Source organism: Cyanistes caeruleus, chromosome 4, assembly GCF_971803275.1.
Source record: "Cyanistes caeruleus chromosome 4, bCyaCae1.hap1.1, whole genome shotgun sequence".
NCBI classification, from domain to species: Eukaryota; Metazoa; Chordata; class Aves; order Passeriformes; family Paridae; genus Cyanistes; species Cyanistes caeruleus.
Genome location: NC_141704.1, coordinates 4,306,417 through 4,331,574, shown reverse-complemented (window position 1 = coordinate 4,331,574; position 25,158 = coordinate 4,306,417). Strand labels below are relative to the sequence as shown.

Below are 25,158 nucleotides of genomic sequence, written 5' to 3'. Positions count from 1 at the left end.
TCCAGTAAGAAGCCGTTTCAGCAGAAACATGCCCAGCAAGCCTAGTTTCCAGGGACAACGACATCTGCTTATACTGTATTTATATTTATTTATGCTCACAAACAAATGGAGGAAGGGAAAGAGGAGCAGGCCTGGCCAGACAGCCTGTGGTCCAGCAGAGCTGGCTTGTTTGCAGTGGCTGGGGACACCAAATTGCTCAGGACCCTGCAGTGCACCTCAAGTGCTTGTTCAGCATCTCTATTTGGGTGCTTTTTTTATCATAGAAACCAAGAAGGGTTTGGGTTGGAAACAATCTTACTGATCATCCCATTCTACCCCCTGCCAGAGTATTACTAAGGATAATTTGGAAAAATCATATTTGGCCTACACCTAGATTAGATATCAGTGCAAGTCCTTAGAGGGCTGACAGTTTCACTGATGCAGTTGTCCCCTAATGCAAATCCTGTTTTTTTGCAGATTTCTGTGTGGAAAATGCTTTTCATCTATAACTATAGCCTGTCCTCGTTCCTGTACTGGACTGAGCCATGTAGTCAGCAAACCTTGTAAAAAAAATATTACTTAGTTTTACAGCTAACACCAAGGATAATGCAGCACTGTTTACTCTAGTGTGTTATTAACCCTGCTCAGAGCATGGGTTTAATCTGGAGGTTGGCTGACAGCCAAGGAAGGGTTCAAGAAGTGGTTCTCCAGTGGATGAGGTTTGAAAGACATGGCCCTACTGAAATGAATCCACTCTCTGCCTGCTTTTCCCTCGCCTGGGCGGACTCTCTGTTCTGACTTTTATGTCCAGGTGCTGCTGCCTTCCTCCATGAAGGTTTGCAGCATCGTCAGGGTCCCTCCTGGGCGGTGCAGGGAAGGCTGAACGATGAATCCTGTTACGATTAAAGAAGCAGAACCTTGTGTACAAGCAACAGCAGAGCTGAGGATCAGGGATACTGCAATGAAAACTGAAAGCCTAATCCTTTTATAAACAGTCTGGAGGGGGGAGAAAGGAAAGCAGTGATTTTCGGGGACTTTGACAAGTTATAAATATATCCTGAGTGAAACCAATAGTGTGGAGCTTTATGAAAGATTTAATGAATGAATATTTCATGCCCACATGGTGCTTCTTCTGTAAAGTGTGCTGTTGGTAAAAAGCAATAAACAAAGAACCTCCTTCAGGGTTTGTTTGGGCTTTTAAATTAAACTAATTTAATCAACTTTTTCAGTCAAGCTTGATATTAGTTCATTTCTGTACACAGCACTGTACTCGGTTCTGTTTGTTTTCTCCTGATACCTGTTCCGCTGTTTGGAAGATGCTTGAATATCAGAGAATGATTCATTTCATCCTGCCCTTATGGTGCATTTGGGTTTTCAAGGCAGAGAGCACAGTCCTGACTTTTTTTCTTTTCCTAAAACCTGAGGAGCCATCCATCTCTACCATCACAGCTGGAGGTGTTACAGGACTCCAGCTGAGGTCATTATCCAGCAGGAGAATCACTTGAGCTTGTTGGTCATTTCTGATTGTAAGCAAGAAGATCTTTTTTCTGGGTTTTGAAAGCCTTCAGCACCCAATTTGCTGCTGCTTGAAGGACTAGAACAAGCCCAAAGTGCTCTGGAGTCTGGCCCCATATGGCCAGCGAGGCTTGGATACTTTGGCACTGGATATCAGAGATTTATGCAGGGAGATGGAAATTGTTTTCAAGCTCAGGCTCTTAGCAAGGCTAAGGGGCCTGGGTGTGTTAGTGAAGTTTCTTTATGGTTGGCAGTCATGACAAATGACCAGGAGGAAATCAGGGTATGTGTTAGCTCTGTGTTCCATGTCTTTTGCAATAGTTTCTAAAAAATCCTCAGGGATGTGATTTCTCCTTGGGAGCTGCAGGACTGACTGAAGCCAGTTGATGTTTTCACAGCTGGACCAGCAAGTGAAAAGCAAATGAGGCACAGTAGAGAGATAAAAGCAAGGGTGTTTGGAGGGGTAGAGTTAACTTTGGGAAGGTATCAGCATGAGCTGGGGATCCTCTCAACCCCACACCTTGCATGGAGTGGTGTTTGATATTGCAAGAAATGAGGCATTTCTTAGCTGCTTTTGCCATGAGAAGGAGAAAAAGTGCTTTTTTCGTTTTTTTCTTCCTTTTTTTTCCCTGTGGAACCAGTTGATTTTGTAGTGGGCAACTTTGAGAACTGAAATTTATCCCTCCTGGCTAGATGATGATCCCATGAGGTTTCTGCTACATATGATCAGGGCTTTGTATTAGAAGAGAGGTTGTATTAGAAACTGAGGAAGTTTTGCTTGTCCAAACCCACACAGATTGGAGTTTCATTTTTTTGTTAGTGTTATTAGTCAATTCTATCTTTATAGCTCAAGGCTCAAGCCCATAGCACAGAAAAAGCATTAAACTTCAGCAAATGTGCAGCAAAACTCCTTGCAAGTGATGCTGAGCTGCAGCAGCTGATTTATCCAGCCCAAAATGTTGGCAGAACCAATTTCTGCAGCAGCTCCTGACCTCCTGCAAGGAGAGCTCGTTTCAGTGGGACTCAGGCTCTGTTCAGGATGCTTGGAGCACTTGAGGTGAGCAGCTGAGACCCCATGGCTTTGCCTTCTGTTGCTCATGATTCTGATCACAGTCTGCAGCTTCACTGTGACCAAACCATTGGTTTTGGGCCTGATGTTTAGTGCAGCATGTTTTGGAGGAACAGAGATAGGGCAGGAGAGGAGTAAATTGCAGTGTGAGGTAGAGAGACTTTCAATAAGAAGCTGCATTTCCGAGGAAATACTGCAGGAAAAGGCTGTGAGCAGACACCAGACTTTTCTGTGAGTAGAGATTTCCTGAGATTTCCTCCTTCTTTAGCAGAAAGTGGAGCAGGGTGGATTTTTGGATGGTACCTTTGACACTATTTCAGAAAAAAATCTCTCTTCGACAATTCTTGGAAAAAACTTCTTCCATCCACTGAATAAAAGAGTAAAATCCTCCCAATACATTTAAGTGCCAAGATGTAAATTATTTCATAATCAGTCTCTGTGAGGCTCTTTAAAAAAACCCCACAAAACTAAGAACTATTGGCCTCTTTGCTCTGAGTTTAGCTAGTGTTTGATGTCATCCAGTTCCTTGTTTCTGACCATGTGAATATGAAACAAGATGCAGAAAAGTTGAGAATCTGTTCAGTGTCGAACAGAAGAATTACCATAGCCCCATTTGTAGGCTTGGTGTGTTGTCACTGAGGAGACTGCAGTGTCATTGTTCAAGCAGACACCACTGGCATGTGCACCTTGCTCATGACTCTGGAGATCTGCACACCTTGAATCCAGCAGTGAATGTCCACAGTTGTTCTTCCACACTCACACCATGTCCTGTGACATCTGCTGTGGAGCTAAAAAGCCCAGAAACCACAGAAAAATGGGAGGATTGACCCTGAAAGCATAACAGTGGGTGCAGACCACTCATTTTTCTAATTGTCAATTTAATTAATGTCTGGCTGAATGAGTTTTTAATAAAATACTCTTTAAAAATTATTAGTTTGAGAGATTTTTAAATAGTAATTCTTGATAATTGCATTTAATTTCCCTTCCCCAGTCTCTTATAATTTTCCCCAGAGGAGTTCTGGAATGGAAATACCACCTCAAATCTAAGACTAGACTTAGGTAGTTAATGATATAATAGGTAAAGGATGGTCAGACTTAATTAATCTGTATTGGAGACATCTGTGGAGACTTAAAAAAGCCCTCTGTCTTTGATATTCTAAGTTACAGTTTTGGGTGTTTATATCAGAGAAGGAGGTGATTTTTTTTTTTGTGCATTGGTTGAGCAGCACAAGGGATTTGATCCAGAGCATGCCAAAGCTGAAGTACACCTTTCTGCAATGGACCTTTTCTTAATCAGTTTGAAGATTAAATTATATCTTTTAGTCCTGAGCTGAGGGAGGATTTTCTGAGCTCTTTTAGTCCAAGGACAAACAAACATGTCCAGTGCCATGTCTTCAGCAGAGCTTTCCTTCAGGTGCACCTCGGATTTGTGAGGAACAGGTACAGAGTGAATTTGGGAAGCTGCTAGTGGCAGATGCAAGCACCAGCATGATTCCAAACCAGCTGTGACTTGCACTTGATTTTTCCTTCATTATGCATGAAATGTGGGCTCCCAGTCACCGTGGAAGGGGCTGGATTGCTGAAGCAGACCATATGCTCCTGGAGCCCGTGGAGGTGGCTGATAACGCAGTGTGGAGGTTTAAGGGATGCTCCTATAAAGCATTTCCCTGCTGACAACTAAAAATCAATTCTTCTAACCCAGATACCAAATTTTGGGTCACTTCTGGCCCTTTTGCATGACATAGGAAAACTTTGGCTCCAAATTCCCAAATAATCTGTTTCTGTGTCTCTGTGTGCATGGTGTCACTTCCATTTGATTTTGGTCACAGAAGGAGTAAAACCCAGACCCACAAATGAGCTTAGGGACATGCTGAAACCCATCCTGATGGATGGTTTGTTTTGTGTTGTGAGGCAGAGCGTCCACCTCCTGTGTTTGTAGCTAAAAAAAGGTTTTTTGCCCACGCTGTCACTTGGGAATGAAGAAATGAGGGGAAAGTCAGCGTTTTTAGGTGTAAAAATGTAGCTGCATCCTAAAGTGCTGGAGTTGATGTAGAAGATTAATTATATCCAGGGAAAACCTTTCCAGATTCAGGAAATCATCCTGCTATGTGTGATATCAGTTTTACTGAAGAGGCTCTGCCATGATGAGTACAGAACCTAGAGAGGGGGAAATCCTGCAGTTCCCGTGTGCCAAATAACTCTGGGAAGGTCAATGAGGAGTCCCTGCCCATGTGAAGCATCTACACCCTGAATGTTTTTATTGCTGAAATTACCTCTTAGATAGATTCCTGCTTTGCTTTGAGCAGTTCTTCTGTTTCCCTTGACTTTTTCAGCCTGGTTATCAGCAGGTGGATCTGTTGGGAAAGCCTCTTCATGTGGAACATCTAAGTTTATTTAGAAATAAACCAAAAAAAACTTAAGAGGAAGTATTGCATGATGAAGATGAGATTAAGGGCTCACAAACCAGTTGAATGAACCATGGCTCTGCACTAATATTTGATTTAGCAGTGAAGGCATTTGGGTTCACTGGGGAGCATCATCATCTCCAACCAGAATATCCCAGGTTGATGGAGAAGCTAAAGTTTTAAATTCAAAGGAAATTTAGAGCACTGTAGAAAAGCTGCTTCCATTTCAGGTCCTGTAGCACATTGTTATTCTCATTTCAGACGTTGCCTTGCATAATGTTCCACGTTGATCTCCAATTCAGATTTAAACTCTTCAAAGTTTCGGGGGATCCTGGGATTTTGATCCTGGGATTTATAGTTCAAGCCCCTTTTCTGTTTCCAAGTGAAGAAAACACATGTTTAGCAAGCACAAAATGAGTCTTGATGGAGTATTTCTTTGATGGCGTTGTGATGATGGTTATGAATTTGTATTTTGTGCATAGGATGTTGAGCACCTCATGGGGCCTGGCTGTGCTTCGACTGTACCATTAATTTCGGGAAGAATGCATGATGAATGCTCATCAGGCCCTCCAGGTTCTGATTTGTGGTGCTCACATCACACAGCCGAGAGGCTCCGGAGTGATTAAACGGGATTCAGTCATTAGGAGCTGGCAATACAAATGTGATTAATTACAGAACGCACTGTAAATTGTGAAATGAGTTTGATGGGGTTTTTTCTTTTGAAAACATATGTTTCTGCTTCATGGGGTGTCAGAAGTTTGAGTCGTGGTGAATGAGGCTTGTTTGCTATTTCCATGATAATTTGGGAGTGTGCTGGGTCATGGGAATGGTTCCACTGTTGTCCCAATCTTTGGGTGTGAGGATTGAGATTTGGGGAGAATTGAAGGCAAATCCTTAAATTAGACCATACAAGTCCAGCTTTGCTGTTTGTACCTCACTAACTCAAGCACAGGGGCACCAAGCTCCCCCTGAGTCCTGACAGAGTTTTCCAACAAAGAATCCCTTTGCCTCTTGCCTCTGGGATGCATCTTTGTGTTGGGGATGTCAGGCTGAAACTAGTAATGGCTTGCTTTTTACTTTGAAATTGCTGCTGGTGAAAAGAAAAAAAAATTGGAAAAAATTTGGAACACACTGCTGGGAGAAGTTGTGGCCACCTCATCCCTGGAAGTGTTCAGGACCAGGCTGGATGGGACTTTGAGACCCCCTTGTCTAGTGGAAGATGTCCCTGCCCATGGTAGAGGGTTTGAACAAGAGAATCTCTAAGGTCCCTTCCAATCCAAACCCTTCTATGATTCTAAAGAAACTCCCCTAATTTTAAGCATTAACCAAAAGTTCAGTCCTTTTGAACTGAAATTAAACTGCAAGCATCTTCCCCACTCATTCTCCTTTTTCTGTAGAATACAGAAAATAAAAAAAAGAAAAACCCAAAATCCCAACCCCAAATCCGAGTGGATTTCTTGGACATCGCATCCTTCTATTTGTCTTCTATTATTTTGATGCTTTTATTTGTAGTGGATATTTGCTGTAGACTGTTGGCACTACCAGGGACAAAAAACATAATTGTGCAGTGAACTGGCTTATGCTTTATGTAAGAACATTGTGCTGCTGTAAATTTGTTGGGTTTTACAGAGCAGTCTCCAAAGAGTATCCTTCAGAAAGAGACCACGGGGTTTGGGAGTGAGAAAAAGCACTTGGTATGGGGGATAATTGGATGGAGTTTGGAGGTGTAAGGTCAGAGCCCTGGGCAGGATATTTATACTGCAGTGATATCCCTGGATGGAATGGCCCATAAATTTTAGGTGTTTTTATGCCACAAAATCTGTCTGGGGCTGGTCTGTGAGATCCCAAAGACACAGGGGATGGGGCTGCCTCTTGTGTCTATTGCCAAGGCAAGCCAAGGGGAGGCTGCCTGGTGTTCAGGAAGCCTCCAGGGCTTTTTTTCTTCCACTGTGTGGCATCAGTGACACCTGGGGCAATGCAATTTTATGTGAAAGACCCCAATTCATACCTGCTGCTGGCATGGGCCAGTGTGTGTCCAGTGCTGCCCAGAAATACTGATTCAGGTCTGAACCAACTTAATGACTGGCTGGCAGTTGTTCTGGCTGTGGTCAGGAATTCTGACTTGGATGGGATTTATCTAGGAATTTAGCATTTTGCTTTGTGGACATATTTTTTTCCTCTGTCTATGTTTGTGCTGTGGAACTAGTACACAAGGAGCTGTGGAATGCTACAGGAAGACTTTACCAGGGTTGATGGCTGGGCAAGCAGCACAAAGCTCCCCCATGACCTTCAAAACATCTAAATTGGGATTTTACAATTTTTTTTTTACATTTGTCAGTGCATTTCTGTCTACCTGCAGCAGAAAATTTCTTTTCCTGCAAAGATGGCTAAATACTTTTTTCGCTTTCACCAAGAGGGGCTACAATTTGGAAGGAAATGACCGTGCTAATGCCTTCTAAGTGCAGGGAATTTACTTCTGTCTCATACAGGTGAATTCGTAACTTCTCATGCAGTCACACTCTGAGCTCTGTGATCTGGTTTTGCTTCTGAGCACTTCAGTTAAAATGCTGATTTTCCCTGGGTAACAGCGCTCCACAATTTTATTGTTACTATTTTTTTATCTCTATGGGATAAAAACTGACATAGAAATTACAATCACAATACCAGGTCCCCTTTCTTTTTCCCTGAAAGCTCCCAGACTGCTGATTTGACAAGGCCTTCATTAAGACTCCTGAGTCTGGAGATTGGGAGCTGGAGCTCTCAGTGCTCATGATCCATCTCTTCTGAGCCCTGGGCATGGTGCTTAATGCACACGGAAAGAAAAAATAATCAGGGAATGTGCGTGGAGGCTTGGGGTTAAGTGCCAGGAGCTGCAGAGTTTGGATGCTCATTTTCACAGTGAGCCATCACCCTAATGGACATTGATACTAATGATGGGAGAACCCCTATGGTTATGTGGTGTGTGCAGAGCTTTCAAAATCCACCCATTGCCTGGCTCTCAGAAATGCCTTTCAGGAACGCTGTACACATCCAAGATCATTTAAGTCAGCCAGTCCTGATTTGTTTCTCAGACTGTTGTTGACAACAATGAAATTTAGTTACCTTGTACCTAGAATTGAATGGGGCAGAGAGCAGTGTTATTGCTGTGTTTAAAGAGTGTGCAGTTTCTGTTCAGGTGAGAAATTTTGGAGGAGCACAAACCACTCTGAAACACTCTGACTTTAATTTTTATATAATTTATATAATATATATATATGACTGTAATTTATATATAATACTCAGAAGTAACTGAGACTAAAATCAGCCCATTTTTGCCACGTTTGATTCTGTAACAAAATCAGAATAATCAGCCTTCATTTATACCTGCTGATACAAGAGGTCAGATAACTGACTTTATGCTTCTTGTATCCCCAGTCATCTGTTCTGCTTGTGCTGGATATTGAATTCTGTGCTTTTCAAACTCAGTCTGGGAGTGAAGGGTGGGAGAAGAAGTGGTGGAAAGTCTGAGGTGGCTGTATACAAAAACATAGAGATAAGAGCTTCAGTTTTCCTTCTCACTGATGTGTCTGCAGCTCAGAGAGCAGGAGGGAGCTCTCCTTTGCTTTTAGTTCATTTTTAGCTAGCTGAGGCAGAGAAGTTCCCCACACTGTGGCTTTTCTTTTTCTTGGAGCTAATCATTCTGCTCTGGACTGAAACCCCAACACGGGGAGCTCATGCCTGTGGCCCACCAGGACCCAGGACTTGGCATTTTCCAGCACCAGAGGGACTGGTAAGAGACTGAGCTGATCTACAGCCCGTGACAAGGACTTTCTGAATTTGCCATCTCTTCAGAACAGAGAGAGGTTCCATTGTTCAATATTACTTATTTTTTGTGCTTGTGAATATGTTGCTTGTTAAACAAACAATGTTTTCTTCACTTTTCTCAAAGGAGGTTTACCTCCCAAACTGGTTTTTGGAGGGGCTGCTTGAATTTCTTGAACTTCTGAAGACCACTTCAGAAGTTTTCTCCCAAAATTTGCCCTAAACCAAGACACCCACTTAAAAATGGTTGTGTCCGGAAGATATTTCTGCATTCCCTTCCCAGTTTTGGTGGTGGTGGTGTTAATGAGGTTGGGTTTGGGTACCTAGTCTAGGTGACAACGTTGCAGAATTCTGTTCCAGGTGAAACCAGTGTAAAAACACCTTAAAAATAAACAATCATGGAATCATTTGGGTTGGAAAAGACATCTAAGATCAATGAGCTCAACCATTAACCTAGGCTATAACTACATGGTAAATGCTCTAAACAGTTGAATGCATCATCCTTAAATTCCAACCTTGTTAAGGTTGGATGGTGGCTTTTTGTTATGCTGAAGGACCAGGTGAATTAATTGGTTGCATCCCTGGAAGGTGAAGCATGGGAAGAGATTAATTTCCCTCTCCTCTTGCCATAGCCCACCTGTATCTGTCTCCCCTCTTCCCCCATTCCCAGATCCCTAGGGAGAGCAGGGCTGTGTCTGGGTGATTCCAGGCTGGGTGGTGCTGATCACACTCAGGTGAAGCCTTTGAAACAAAGGGATGTGACAAGTGCAGGCAGAGCTGGTGGATTTGCTGCTTTTCCTTATTTACATAATCTGATTGCAATTGATAAGTAACACCATCAAGATAGAGCAGACTCATTTCCCATTTTCAGCACCCCTCTCTTTCTTATCCCTCTTTTTAAAAGCTTTAGATACTTCAGTGCAATCCAAGTATTGACTTTGACTGAAGGAAGGCAATTAATCACAGTACTTATGAGTAGATCATTTACTGCTGGGTGGGTGCATGAGGCTGTTGTGCTCAGGGAGTCAGAGCAGGCTGATAAGGGTTTGTAGCACTCTGTGCTGTTGGGATCTGTGAGGCAAATTTCTCTTCTGATCTTGGGCAGTTTGACTTGGAAGCAGAAAACCACAGCAGTGGGATCTCAGAAGAGTGTGTTTGTATCCATAATGTTGTGTTTGGGGTGAGGACAGGTGATCCTACTGCATGGGAGCGCTTCAGTGTAGTTGGTGGTGACCCTTCTGCCAGGATAAAGTGTCTTGTTCAGCTTCCTGAGCTGCACTGAGTTAATGGAGGCTACTTTCACAAGAATCTGAATCATCAAAAAATCTTTAAAATCAGTATAATAACATCCATTCGCCCTGTCTGCAGGCACTGGTGGTTTTCTCCCACAGCATCCCACATCCACCTCTTCCACCCATAGTTCCTGCAGCTGGGAGTTCGTAGCCCGTGCAAGCTTCAATAAAAGAAAAAGAAACTCCCAAACCCTCGTTTCCTTTTTATTGTTAAAAAGATAGCAGTTAATTAAGGACTAGAGAAACCCAAGGGAACGGTGCGCGCGTCTGTGAAGGGCTCAAAGGATGTTGGAAGCAAAGTGTCCTGTGGACAGCGAGGCAGCTTTTGGCTCATCAACTTGCTTGTTTTGACCCAGATAATTTCTGGAAACCCTGAATGGCTGCAGGAAGGATAAAAGTCACGTTGTACTGAAATTCAGTGTAGTTGAATAGAAAAAACTGCAAGGGAGCTGTTCAGATGAGAACCTAAAGCATGTGTTCATGCCTTTGTCTGGTTTTTATTTCCTCTTTACTTTTTCTAATGAAGGAGTTCTTTTTCATGCAGAGTTGGGCATGCAAGGGTTGAAGTCTGTCTTGGCCCTTTCTTGGGTCAAGACCATAGAAACTGCAGCATAATCTTCTTTTGGAAGTGAGATCAGGGTGGTTTGGATAGCCTGAAAAAAAAGAGAGCTCCATGTATCTTGAGGAATATTAAAAAAACATGCAGGATATTGTTAATAAATTAAGTAGCTCACATGGGCTACACATTAATTTGAAATTTGCCCTTATTCTGTTTTGGTTTTTTTTTTAAGTGAGATAATTAAGAGCAGTCAGATCAATCAACAGCTTAAAGGATCATCTACTCAGAGAATACAAGAGCTACACATACTCCTACAGACATCACACTTCCTTCCAGCATCTGTTCATTAGCCTGCTGTAAATTCAAATGAATGGGACTGGTCCAGAAGTGTCTTTTGAGCACCTGTATTCTTTGATGGACAGTTGCTTATGGCTTCTGGTTTCCATGAAAATCCTCTCTATATATTTTCCTTAAACACTTTATTTAAGACAGGTGTATAGAAGGCAATGTTTGAGCTCTGAAGTTGGGGTCTCATGGTATTTATGGCTGCACCACAAGGAAATCAGATCAACAGCTTTTGATGCACTTTCTTTTCTTTTCTGGCTTGAATTTGCATTATTTTGTGATCCAGTTCAAACCACAGAACTCTGCTGCTGTGAGAACAGAAGACTGTTTGAAGTTTTAAGTAAGAAATTTCTTTGAAGATGTCTTTAGCCCCATTTGTCTTTTTTTTCAGGGAACCCACAAAAGAATTCAAAGCAAACAGTCATTTTTATAAGAAAGTGCCATTAAAGCACTAAGTAAATTTTTTTTTAAATGTTGGTTTTACTTAATTTATTTTGGAAATTCTTTATAGGGGGTCTGGATTTCTAGGGTATGCAGTGGAGTGTGTTCCCAGCCCTGAAGGTCTTGGGGAGGGTTTAGAAACAGCCTGAGCCTTTTGCTTAGGGACAGCACAACCCCCATCCTGTTTTCACATCCAGTCTGGTTCACAAGGATGTAAATAGTTCAGCAAGACGAATGAAAATGTGGGGATTCAACCGTTTCCTGTCAAAATGCTGTTTTATCAAAATGGAAATATTTTGTGAGAACATGTCAGTTTTGACAAATTGTTTTGATGGGTGAAGTCTAAACAAATTGTTTTAGCATTCTATGTTATTTTGATATAAAGACATCTCATTTCGACTCCATCATTTAGACCTTTATAACATAGTTACAACATTTATATGTTAATATTTTCGTAACTTATAAATATTGCATCGAATGTGTGACAACTTTAAAATTAAAAGAAAATGTCAATATTGTAAGATTTCTATATTTTTGCAATATGCTGTTTAGCTTTTAAAAAACTGCATATCTCGTCACAGAATTGTTTGCGTTGGAAGGGACCTTAAAGATCATATTTTTCCATTTCCCTGCTGTGGAAAGGGACACTTTCCACTAGACCTTGGATGCTCCAAGCCCTGTCCAGCCTTAGTTTTCCTGGCTGGGTGACCTGTAGCAGATCTCCACTATAATTTCACCCATCCCTGCTGGATGGAGTGTCTGGAATTCCCTTGTGCTGTCCTTCAGGAGCGTTCCTGCTGATCTGTGATCCTTCTCTCCAGGCTCTGGACATTTCTTTCTGTCACCAGCAGCTTTATTTTATTGTATCTTAAATATATATATGATTTTTGTATCTAATATATGTATATGTATATTTATATATCTATATTAAATTTTGAACATCCTGAATGGTTTAGAAAATTTATCTTTTAATGAGGTCCTGATGTTTTAGTTTATTTTACAGTGGATGGAGAATTGCCTGGGTCCTGCCCAGCTATAAATTCCCCTTGTTAACTATTTTTGTTCATTCCAGTCCTAGGAAAGTGTTAAATTTTTAATGATAAAAATAGTTTCCACACTGAGAGTGTTGTCACTTAGCAGATTAATCTGAAAGATCTTAAACCATTTTATAAAGCTGTTTAAGATGCTGTTCTTAGCATATGAGAAAATTAAAACTCTGCTGTTTAGAGGTTGATGGGTTCCAATGGGGATTCTCCAGTAGAGGTGTCGACAGGTTGCTGGTGATCCAGGGTTATTAAAAAAAAAAGTGACCCAACATGAAGCATGTTTTGTTGTTTTTTGGTCAATTTTTTTTTAGGCATGGACAAAAGTTAGCATAATTGGATATTATTGCTTGTTGGACACATATATCCATGGGGCATGCTGAGGTGTTTGCAAGGAGTAGCTTATTTTCAGGTGCTATATGTCTATAAGTTATTTATGCTACCATTCCTTTATTTTACCAGTTCAGATCTCTGAGTCTTGTTCTTGCCAATCAAGTGGGTGCCTTGGGGGGAAAAACAGTCATGAAAAGTAAAAAAACAACCACGTTCTTTCCGTTGTCTTGTCGGTCTTTCAGATTTGAAGGTTTCTCCTGCACTTTGCAGTGTCTTGTTCTTGGAAAAAAAATAAAAATAAAAATGTATATATTTAAAAAATAGAAAAAAAGAAGAAAAGAAAAAAGAAAAGAGAATTTCCATGTAAACTCATGACCTGAGAGGAGTGGCTCTCAGCAAAACAGCTACTAGAAAACTAGATAAAATCCCAAGAGTTGCTAATGTGATAATAGTATCTCATATTCATTGAATGGAGTGCCTGTGTGCTGTCATGGGACTGCGAATGTGCTTTTAATCTCTTATTTCTCTAGAGAGGCAGATAAATCTGAACCCATTATGTGCTGAGGCTGAGGCAGGGCACAGAGATTTACAGGGTTGCAGGGAATGAAGCTGCTGTCCTGGCACGTGTTTGGGGGATTGGAGGGGACAGGGTGTGCATTGCTCCAGCATTTCCAGCTGCTCTTGGAATGGTTTTCATGGTCAGCACGCACAGAGCGAGGGGAAAGGGCTGGGTTTGAGCTGCTGATAAGGAAAACCTGATGATAAATCCTAGTGGTGCCTTGGCCAGTCTGGCAGCAGCCCCTGCTCCTCAGGTGGTGCCAGGTCCAGCTGCAGCCTGGAGTCTCAAGACACAGCTTGGGAAAATGAGACTAAGGAAGAAAAGTGAGGAAATGGCAGTGGGTCAGAAGGGGATGGAGGAATGGGAGTCAGAGACATTGTAGGCAAGGTGAATCAAGTAGAGAAAAGTGGGAAGAATTTGAGGGATATTGGATATGATCCATTTTTGGGTGGAGTTCAGGTCTCTGGAAAGGGCACTCAATTTTCTAACCTGAGTTTTAATGTTAGAAAAGTCCTTTTTCTTTCTCATTTAAGAATTTTCTGTAATATTTGCCAACTAGAAGGGGATCTCTGAAATAACTGTTTTTTTCACAGAAGGAGGCAGTGAGCTGCAGGGACCTGTTTTTTACTTTGTGTGGGTAATTTCACTGAGGTCTGTTGGGAGAGGCTCAGCCTTCCCCAGCCCATTGCTGGGAACTGCTGCATCTCTAGAGCTGCTCCTCAGGAATTGGGGAGGGAAATGTGGGATCTTTCTCAGGTGTTTCTGTGGTGGTCTGGATTCAGATGGATTTTCCTCTGTGCTGTTAGTCCTGAATGAAGTCAGTCTGCAGTAGAAATACAGGGGAAGTTCACAGGGGTCTTCTGGGAAAATGGATCTATTGAAAGGTGAAGAAAGCATGGCTCTCTGAACCCATGGACCACTCCTGACTCACTGAATTTATTTAAGGCAGGGAAAAATGTTTTGAAAACAGGAATCCTAATGGAGTTTAGGTCCCCATGGAGCAGGATTCTTTATCCTGGCCACCTTCTCTTCCCACCAGCTGGCCAGCCAGCTGCAAAAAAATTCAGAGTTCTCACAGCCTGTCCAGCAGTAGGAGAGGTTCAGTAGAGCCTTTTCCTGTAGCTAACGAGGGAAAATGGGGAAAAGTGATTGAAAGTTCACTGCTTCAGTCCCCAGGTGCCGAGTCTGATATGCCAGAGGAGCACCAGCATTTCTGGAGGGGGATGCACAGGTTGGGCACCCATGCATTGCACTGACAGCTATTCTCATTTACCCAGCAGATTTTCCTTAGTTTGGATATATTTGTTTAACATTTTGCTTGGTCCTCAGAGGCTTTTGCAGATACCATGATCATTCAGATTCACTTCATTACTACTAAAAATTAATATTTGCATTGTGGTGACTTGAACTGTAAAACTGAGAAGGCTGATTATGCTCTATAAGCATAGAGGAAGGTACAAATCCCTGTTCCTACAACTTCCAGTGCAATTTATTGTCTCTCAGAGGTTTTCAGAGTTGTTTTATCTATGCCACAAAAGCGGAATAAAATAGAGGAAAACCCTAGAAATTAGATTTGTATGGGAAGGATGGTTCTGAAACCACCTAGAAACTGAGAATAACTCAGGCTTTCTTTCAGCTGAGCCTGTTTAGTCTGAAAACAGAGGTCACCTTGGTACTTTCAGACTTTGGAAGCCTCTAATCCAGATATGAATGTGGAGAGGAGCTTATTTAGATGTCAAACTGTGAGGTGCAAGTCTTTTAAAAAGGACAGGGGATTTTTTTTTTTTACTCTCTGAAAGGCACTGGAAGGGAGACTGACTGACAGACAGCCAGATCTGTGAATCAGGCACCGTTATGACATCTCCAGTTGGGCATCTGGAAGTGGAAGCCCCTGAAATCTGTTAATCTGTTGTCAACTTTGAAAATCCTATTCTCCCCCCTGTCTCCCCCCCGCCCCACTCCTGCCAGCTTTGAAAGTTCAAACTGTGTGCTTTTTATCACATTTGTCATTCCTTGGTAGTGAAGCTCTGGCATTCAGAAATTTGGCTGACAACTTTGTGGGAATGAGCCAAAATCGAGTTCAACTTGCACCTTTCTGTGCTGCACCCAGTGCTGTTCTCAGGGAGAGGCAGAAGTCTAAGCTAGAGGGACTCTAGCCTCTTCCATTACCACAATTACTGTCCTCTCCCTGATGCCAAAAATTCAGCTTGTTTCCTTTATCCTGAGGTAGGTGGACAGAAACTGATGAGGTGTACACAGCAGGAGTGTTGAGACAGAAAGTATTGTATCTAAACCATTTCTTCCCAGGCTGTTCTTTCATCTTAAATGATGCAAAGGTTATAAATCTCCTGGAAATCATGCAAAATCAGGGCTGCAAAAGACTTAGAGTGGTTCCAGGCAAGTTCAAACACTATTTTATGGAGGCTCAAGTCCAGAAGTGCAAGGTTTGATATTTTTAAATACATTTAAATGTACATTTAAAGTAATTTAGATATTTAAACTGGTTGTATAGCTCAAACTTAGAGAACTGGCTTTTGGGGAAGGAGAACAGCTCAGAAATGAGGTTGAGGTAAGGTGTACTGGGCGTGACTTGTGTCTTTATCCATGCCCAATCCTATGGATTACTGTGGGGTAATGGTCTTTAAACAACATATTTAGCTGTTTATTTGCAGGAAATGTTTAAATTTTCAAATGCTTGTGATTTCTTCCTTTCTCTAGGTGTTTCTAAGTTAGCGACATAACTGCATTCCTGATGATTCTCTCACATATAAGTAAGATTATTTTGGGAGAAAACAAAGTTTCAGATGTATTTTAATTCTCATTTACAGGCAGGTAGAATTAAAGTCTAATTTCTGGATTTCTGAATGAACTGCACAGCGCATTTGAAGAGGCATCTCTTTCTCTGAAGCTGAGATTTGCTGAATTATTGCCTTTATGTGTCCACTGATTTTAACCAGAGCTGACCCTGAACGTGAATCCTAGAAGCAAAATTTATATATTTCAGTTCTAATCTTATAAAACCACATACATGTCCTAAAGTAACACTGGTTCAGAGTGTTTACCTCAGAAATTACTCATTTTTTTTCTAGATGCAAGAGAAGTTCTTGATAAAGGAAAGATTTTAAGTCTTTCTTCTTGCTAGTCTATTGACTCAGCAGCTGATACATGATGTTCTCAGGGTTGATTTTTCTACTTTGTTGGAAAAGCACCTGGAGTTTCTGTTCTGCTGTCAAGGAATTGAAAGTTTGCGCAGCTTATTTTTTTCCCGGAGGTCATTAGTGAACATACAAAGAGACTTTATAAATCACATCTGAGCCCAGGTGATAAGCAGGAAACGAGTGGTTGCACAAGCAGTGGCCAATTCTGAACAGGAGAGATGGGGATGATAAGCCACGATGTTGTAAATCACTGTTGGTGGCTACAGTGGAACAGCACCTTCCCATTTTTTGGAATTTAACTGTGTGCACAGGTTGCCCAAAGAACTGGACAACAAACCAGCTTTTTTCCTCATCTGAGTTGCACTTGCATACAAAACTTTTGAGCTGGTAAATCCCGAGGAGGAGAAGTTTCTAGAATGATTGAATCACAGGATGGTTAAGGATCATCCCATTCCACCCCCCGCCATGGGCAGGGACACCTTCCACTATCCCAGGTTGCTCCAAGTCCTGTCCAGCCTGGCCTTGGACACTTCCAGGGATGGTGCAGCCACAGCTTCTCTGGACAACCTGTGCCAGTGCCTCATCCCTCTGATAATGAAGAATTTCTTTGTAATAAATACACCAGGTCCACTGTGGGACACACACTGGGCAAATCGCTGCAGTCTGCTGTGCTAAGCAATTCTTTTCTTCCCTCCCCTTCCTCAGCAATCAAGGAGAAATACATGGACTGGACAGAGTTTCTCATCCAGGATCTGACCGGTGCCAGGACGGCCCCTGCGAATTTGCTGGAAGGTGTATGTATTAGATTGCAGTTCCTCCTCCTCGGTGTGTGTGCTCCTGGCCCGCAGGGCTGTGTGCTTGCAGTGTCTGTGTGCCAGCCCTGAGACCTGACCCAGCCCTGCCCCAAAATCTGTGGCAGCAGTGCCTGGACTCTGCTGGCTCTCCTTCTGACCCAGTCACAGGGCGTTTGTTTTGCCTTTTAGTTCTTTAGATAAAAATGGGTGCTCAAAAGAGGCCTGGTGGGGGAAGGAGGGCATGGAGGGGATCCACAGAAGGGAGAACTCAGCCCTTCAGTGCCCCGTTAGATCCATCAAACTGGTGACCTGAGCTGCCAATCCATCTCTGCCCCATCCCTGGAAGTGTTCAAAGGCAGGCAGGATGGGGCTTGGAGAAAACTGGTCTAGTGGAAGGTGTCCCTGCCCGTGGCAGGGGGTTGGAACCCCCTGATCTTTAAGGTCAGGGTGATCTTTAAGGTCCCTTCCAGCCCAAACCATTCTGTAGTTCTGTTGGACAGGTTGGAGAGGGGGTTTAATAGGTTGATGGGGAGCTCTGTCAGGTTTATCTTTATATGGGAAGTGCTCCCTCAAGGACATTCCCTCCACCTAAATCCAGCAGTCTCATTTAGTTGGGAAGTTGTTGGGTGAGGTGGCCTCAGAAGAGCAGAAGGGTTTATTTTTCAGATGCAGCCATTCAGCCCAGATCCACAGGGTAACTTGCACCTGGGACAGCCTCAGGGTACTTTCACACCTGGATAAAATCCCACAGGTTCACCTTGAAATAATGGGCAGCTTTTGCTGCAGGGCCTGCTCTGCTCTCATGTGGATGCTGTGGGGGCATTTGGACAGGAGACAGACAGATGGTCCTGCAGGAGCCCCTCGTTCTTTGTCCCTCTGTATTTAGTCTGAAAGTGAGGGCATACAGGAATTCACTTCCATGAAAGTGCTCACACTGGCTTGTGGGAAGCCAGTGTGCATCCAGGCACCATTTTTGATCATTTTGTCCCTGGTCACTTCCACCATCCGCAGCTACATCCTTTTTCCACATGCCCAAGCAGTATGAATATACCTGGCAGGGAGAACTAATATTGATCCATTAGGGATTTCCTCCTCCCCAGGTCTGAGGGATGAACATCCTTTTCAGACCCCAAATAATCCATTCCTGGACTACTCCCAGGTGGCATATGCAGAAATCTGATGGTGTCCAGCCCCCATCTCTGGTGTGTGCCAAACCTCCCCTTTCTGCAGGCAGGGAAGAGAGGCAGCCCCAGGCAGAAAAGCAGAGAGAGAAAACATTGTGTTGGCTTGAAACAGTTTCTGACCCTTCTCTGGTGTTTTATGTGCTCAGTGCTGTCTGTGTCGTGCAATGTATGTTGGCCCCTGTTGGCAGATTTGCTGTTCGTGAGTGCTGCACATTGTTGTTAGACTGTTAAATCAATATGTAGTGCTACTTTTTAAATCTTTTTTTACATGCCAGCTACGCATGTGAAGGGTTCTTGCATTATGGTAAATGTTAATATTTCATGCAAGCCGATTATTAATCCTAGCCATTCAGTTCTCATGGGGTAAGTGACAACCCATTGGCTTAAAATTTAGCACACAAATCAGGGAAGCAATATTCACTTTGATACAGCCAGGGATTTATTATAATAAGTTAAATCATTACACCATCGTTTCATATTAAAGAATATTTTGTTGCAATGAAGCAGTTGTATGAGAGGGGGAAAAAATCCACATTTAAGTGGATTTCTGTTGTATTATTAAATTCTGACACTGCATTTTGCCATGAAATAATATTTGAAGAGATTATACAGATGCTTGCAGCTTGCACTCTAGAAAAGTACCTTATTATGGCAAATATATTGTTCTGAGAAATATCTGTTAATCATAAAGGTGTTAAAAATTGTACATGTGATAAGCTTTTAGTTAATTTTAATTGCTTTTTTTGTACCATATTCTCATTCTCTTGCTTGCTTTTTTAGATTAAGAGAGATGTATGAAAATCAGTTGCATCTCAAAATTTGAATATTTTCAATATTCATTAGGAAAAATAGTTTTTTGAAAAATAAGGCTTTCTCCTTATTTTTGTTTTGTAGCCACTGTTAGAAAGAACCATCCTGGACTGACTCTTGATTTTCAGAATTAATATTTTAAAATTTAATGTGAGATACTTACATGGTTTAATTAAGTAAAAGTGGGACAAACACACAGGAAAAAAATAGTCTTTGTTTTTAATGGATTTTGCCTTTGCTTAGCATCTCCTTTGGGGACCAATGCTTCCAAATCTTGGGGTCATTTTAATGCTGCTCTTAAAACCCCGGAACTGAGACATTGCATAAGAATTTAAACTTGTGTTTAATAAAAAATAAGAAATCTAACCATTATGTTAAAGCTTGAGAACACAGAGAATGCTCACAGCCACAAAACAAAAACACTGAGCCCCAAAGGGGTTGTTCTGCAGAGCATCTCATGGTTTTTTAATGCCTGTGCTTGCAGGTGGAAAGTTACACACATGTGTAAATGGCTGCAGAACTGGGATCCCAGAAAATAACCATGTGGAATCAAATAACCTCAGTCACTGGGATTTCTTGGGCATGGTGGCTTGACCCAACAAATCCTGTGTGCCTTGGGCTTGGACCCAAACTTCCTGTGGGCTTTGAGCTTTGAGATGACCCCCACAGACTCATACATCCATGTCTGGGGGCGATAATTTGCTCTCCATGCCAGTAGGAATAAGATAAAGCTGATCTTGGGGAAAGAGATGAGTACACAGAGGGAAATTTCTGGGTCATGCACAAAGTAGTCACCTTTTAGGTAAATGTTAGGGTCCAGTCCTGTGGTTGGTTCTTATCAGCTGCAATCAATGAGAATTTGTTTGAAATCCTGCAATACAACTGGGCTTTGAGTAGTTCAGGAGCGTCCTAAATGGATGTGCCTTACAAGCTGTTCCACCTTTTATTATTCTTTTTTTGTTGTTGTTGTTGATGATGTCAGTTGAGAAATTAGCACAACTGTTGTTTTCTGTTTTACTTCTGAATTTGCACTTGGAAGACATTGGGTAAAATAGAAGAAGAACAGACTGTTTGCTGATCGCTTGGATGATGGTGTGAAAAACAAAAATAATCTTCTGCTGTCATCTGTTTCCTTGAGAAGTCTTCAAATAAAGTTTAAAATAAGGAGTTTTGCTTCTATTCAAACAGCCTCTGCGAGGAAAAAACCCTGTAGACCTCATTACAGTTGATTCCTTAATAGAGCTGCAGGATTCCCAGAATCCCTTTCAGTACTGGATAGTTAGTGTGGTTGAAAATGTTGGAGGAAGATTACGCCTTCGCTATGTGGGATTGGAGGAGACTGAATCCTATGACCAGTGGTTGTTTTACTTGGATTGCAGACTTCGACCAGTCGGTTGGTGTCAAGAGAATAAATACAGAATGGACCCACCTGCAGGTAAAGAGCCTCCTTAAAATATTGTCTCCCTTTGTGGCTTTCACTGATGTTTTGAGATACTTGTGCAGCACGTTTGTCCTTTCCCAGCATTCACATTGCTTTGACAATAGTTTCTGGCTGTGGCACAAACGGGAGGTGAGATCCATCTAATTTGGGTTCAAAGGGGGTCAGGTGAACTGTATTGTTCATTAAATAAATTCATTTGAAGTCTTTGCAAGTCTGTCAGACCATATGAAACACCAGGAGATTACAACGTGGAGAAGCTTTTTAGGGTTGAGTTTAGGGTTCAAACCAGGTTGAATGGAAAGGGATTGGGACTGCAGTTAAGCCAGTCTGGGATCACAGATTGATCCACCTTCTCCTGTGTAGGTTTACAGTGTGTCCAGGTCTGTGCCTCATTTTCTTTGTGCTTTAGCTGAAGTTTTTCCATGAATATAAAATTCCTCACCCCTGGGAAGGTGTTTCTGATGTGGCTTCTGTGCCTCACACCTGATGAGGAGAGTTGACCCCTATATGTTCAATTCTTGTGTTCACAAGTTTGTGTGGGACTTAGGTCTTGAGTGTTTTTTGGAAGATTGTGTTCTTCTTCACTGGTAGGTAGGAATCAATGTTCCCCATCACTTCTAATTTAGATGTGAATGCTGGAGAGCGTGAATATCACCCACTCTGTTATTTTACAGAGTTTTTGTGTTTCAGAGGAACAACTTCATTGACCATCTCTGAACCCTCTTGGCCTATATGGGTTTAGTGAATATGGAAATGGCCCAGAGGAGATTTGTTCTTTCTCTTTGTTCATTTCATTTGCTTTCTACTCTTTCCTTCTGTTATCCAGTTGTACATCTTCTCTGTAGATTCCCTACCCCTCATGCCTTTCTTTTCATTTTTTTAGCTGTCTTTCTCTAAATTTGTTACTGGACTCTTTATTTGCTGGAGTTTTTTACTTTTTTTCTCCCCTCTCCTTCATTTAACTTTTAAATTTCTGTCTCTCTTTCTTACCTGTTTCCATCTGATAGCTGTTTCCTCTCCGTGCATTTCTCTGGTCATTCAGTTTTTAGTCAACATTGTTATGAATGGATTCAATGCCCAGATCTTCTTCCTGATTTATATTGACTTAAATAGGTCTTCATTACTTTACATCTCCTAAAGTTGAACCTTGTAGGAGTTCTCTGAGAAAAGAGCCTTCAGGTCTGAACTCTGGTGGTTTTGGCCCAAATTTTCTCCTGATCACTGCTTCTGGGGTCTTTCATTGATCCCCCTTCTGGCCCCAGCTGTCAGGCTCTGCACTGCAGGGAATAGCCAGTCAGGAGTGGAAATCTGAGGAGTTTCTGGAGGCAGGAATGATGGTTGTTCCACTCCTGATCATTTGGGGTCCACCTTACATGGAGTCACAGAATCTTCAAGATTGGAAAAAAACCTTTATGATCTTCTTGTCCAACCACCCAACATGTCCATGAGGCACAATGAATTAATAAAGTACATGAGACATTAACTGAGTGGAAGAAGACAAAAAAAAAACCCAAGTGGCTGGTCTTAGGGGATGTACTTCAAATTAAAGTCTCCTCAAAAGGAATCCTGGAGCAGTCAGGGAAGCAGTAGTGAGTTGTGAGGATGAGATGCTGGCAGCAGAGAGCTCTAAAGGAGCTCAGAGATGAGGCTGTTAAACCACAAATTCAAAAAATGAAGTCTCCTAAGGACCTGAGGCCTGGAGACTGTGTCAGGGATACATCTCCAGTATCATCTTCTTTAGGGAAGGGTATTTGGACTAGGAAGATGTCTGTTGTGCGAAAAACCTAGTGTGGACTTTCTTAGGAAGGAGAGATTCTGTGGGCAGTACCTTGTTTTTCACACATCAGGGATTAGATTGACCTGCCACGGTGCAGACATCAAAAGACAGTTCTGCATGAGAAACTGCTTTCTCTTTGTAATGAGTAGGGAAAAGAGGGTGCCAAGACAAAACTAACATAGATAAGATGAAATGACATCTCTTACAGCCTATTTTTTTCACTCAGAGGGATTGAAACTGATGAACACACATCTGGTTTCCTAAATTTTGAACATCTGAAGGCAGTTTAGGTGACTCCTGCATTGACAAAGGGAGCAGCCTTAGACTGAGTATCAGAGCTGTTACAAATCTCCTCCAAAGAGATGCTGAGGACATGTAGCTTCTCCCAGATCAGGCTGTGTGTCCCCTTGCTGTCACACTAGGGTGTTGTTATACATCACTTCTGCAGCTTGAGACGGTGTTTTGCCAACCCTTGACTTGGATGCTACGTACCCACCCTGAGTTTTATTTCCCTCTGTGTCTGGGGTGTGACCTTTTCCTGTTGATCCACCTCTGGCACCTGCCAGGTTTCACTTCCAGCTCAGTCTTTCAAGATGCAGAGCATCTCAGATAAAGGAGATCTCATGGACCCAAACAATATTTTGGATGGAGGGGTCTCTTTTCTGAAGCCACCTGCATCCTAACACCCACTTAATGTGAAAGAGGGTCCTCTGATGTGTAAGGTCCCTTCCAACCGAAACCATTCAGTGATTCTGTGAAACAGCATCCCAGCTGTCTTCTCCAAACAGACTCTGTATATCTCACAAGCCCATTTAACTGAAGCAAAGTGGTTATAGCTTATTTTTCCCTTCAGATGTATATCTGTGTCTGAAATAAGCCTTCTTGCTACTGCAAATTGGCACAGGCTGCTTGACACAGAGCCACTGATGGCCTGAACTCAGCTGTTTACGCAGGAGAAGATCATCCCATTTTATGCTACTTTTTATTTAAAGACAAATTGCCAGTCATTTTAATTGCTCACTACTTGTGAACCCTAATACAAATTGACACAGTACATTTTGTTCAATTACCTGCAGCCCTGGCACTTAAATAAAATGCTTTATGCTCTTTTAACCGTGCAATTTAGTGTCCATACACTTGCCAGCATAAGCAAGATGCCACTAATTGAATGTGTACATGATATTCCTTGCTGGACTTTGAAACCACTGGAGTTGCCTCTGTGTCTTGTATTTTGTTGACACTGCCCAGAGAAGTTACTGGTTGTTTTCACTGATTTGGGGCAAAGTTGCCCAAAACTTGGCCAGAGTTGCCCAAAATACCAATTTCATCTTTCCTGTGCTTCACTGGCATCACAATAGAAAGTGAGGGTCTGTTTCCAGAAGGGAAGTATCAGTTCTGAACTCAGACTTGAAACAACGGGCTGGCTGCAGTGTGGGGTAAAATCATATTGTGTTAAGTATTGCCCTGTAAATGAAACAAAAAAAAAGAAATAAAGTGAGTTGTGTGTCTCCCTGGCTTTCATGCTGATCAGAATTCCTGCAAGCAAGGGAGAAGTGGGGCAGCAAAACTATAAAATAATGAACAATTAGATAAAGAGTGCACTTCTTAACACTTGTGCCCGCCGCACACGCTGTAAACCAAGACTTGAAATCTGTATTCCTGTTAATAACCAGACAGCTGAGGAATTAAAAATACTGCCCTGAAAGGTTAACATTCCCCTTTGAGTGTGTTTAAATTCATATGCATATCCTTGATGTCTGTTCTGAAGTAGTGAGATTTGATATAGTGGAAGTATAAATACATCCACTTCAGTGAGTGATTCTGCAAATCCTGTTTTGATAAGGTCTTAAATCTGTTGAGTTCAGAGCATAAAATTCTCTTGTACCATCACTGCTAGGTGGAAACAGTGCTTGCCAATTCCTTTTTTTTTTTTTTACGCATATTTTTTATTCTCTCCTTCAGAATTGTAAGATACAACAGTAAATCTTCTGCTAGCTAGTAAATATATATGGTTATTAGATGTACAGGATTTAAATGCAAATTGGGCCAAATTGAACTTTGATGTGAATGTGGGAAACCAGACTGGCCAAAGAAAAGCTTCATACTCTTCACTCTGTACCAAGGTTCAAGTTTATTATTGAGCAAATGTTCATTTCCATTTTAATAATTGTTGCAATCTATCTACCTATCTTCTCTCTTTGAGGCGTTGATATGAATGTTCTGCAGTAACTTGTTACGTGCAAGATAACAATGTGTTTTCTAGGGCAGGAGTAAATCCAATATAATGTTCCTCATCACAGTATTGTTTCCTACATTGTTCCCTTTGATGATTCATAGGCATTTCACTGCACTGAACCATAAAGGGCTTGTTAATATCATGATTTAATAATATTAAACCTGTGTAAAGAAACTCACTGGAAGCAATGTGAAGCTGCACAAAGATGTTGCCTAAAAGTGTAATGATGAAAATTCATAAGTGTAAGTCCTTGCTCTGGTGTGATGCTCTGGTTTGAGTGTGATACCAGAAAATGGGTCTGGGTAGAGATTTAGCTGAAATGTTTCTTCCCACACCCACTCCAACTCTGCAATTAAAAGAAACAAAAACAAACCCAAACACTTCCTGATGAACGGGTGCCTTAATAATGACAATTTT

At 41.9% G+C, this 25,158-nt stretch overlaps 1 protein-coding gene across 3 annotated transcripts in view; it reads left to right on the top strand.

The window, feature by feature from the left end:
* SFMBT2 (Scm like with four mbt domains 2) overlaps nt 1–25,158 on the top strand; it is a 103,444-nt gene that overhangs the window by 27,582 nt on the left and 50,704 nt on the right. For 2 of the 3 annotated variants that reach the window (XM_023918780.2, XM_086886439.1), the window contains exons 5-6: nt 17,205–17,293; nt 20,476–20,722. In XM_023918780.2, coding sequence (XP_023774548.2) covers nt 17,205–17,293; nt 20,476–20,722 — 336 coding nt within the window. Of the gene's footprint in view, nt 1–17,204; nt 17,294–20,475; nt 20,723–25,158 lie in introns of those variants that run through there. The other variant, XM_086886440.1, reaches the window with a different exon arrangement.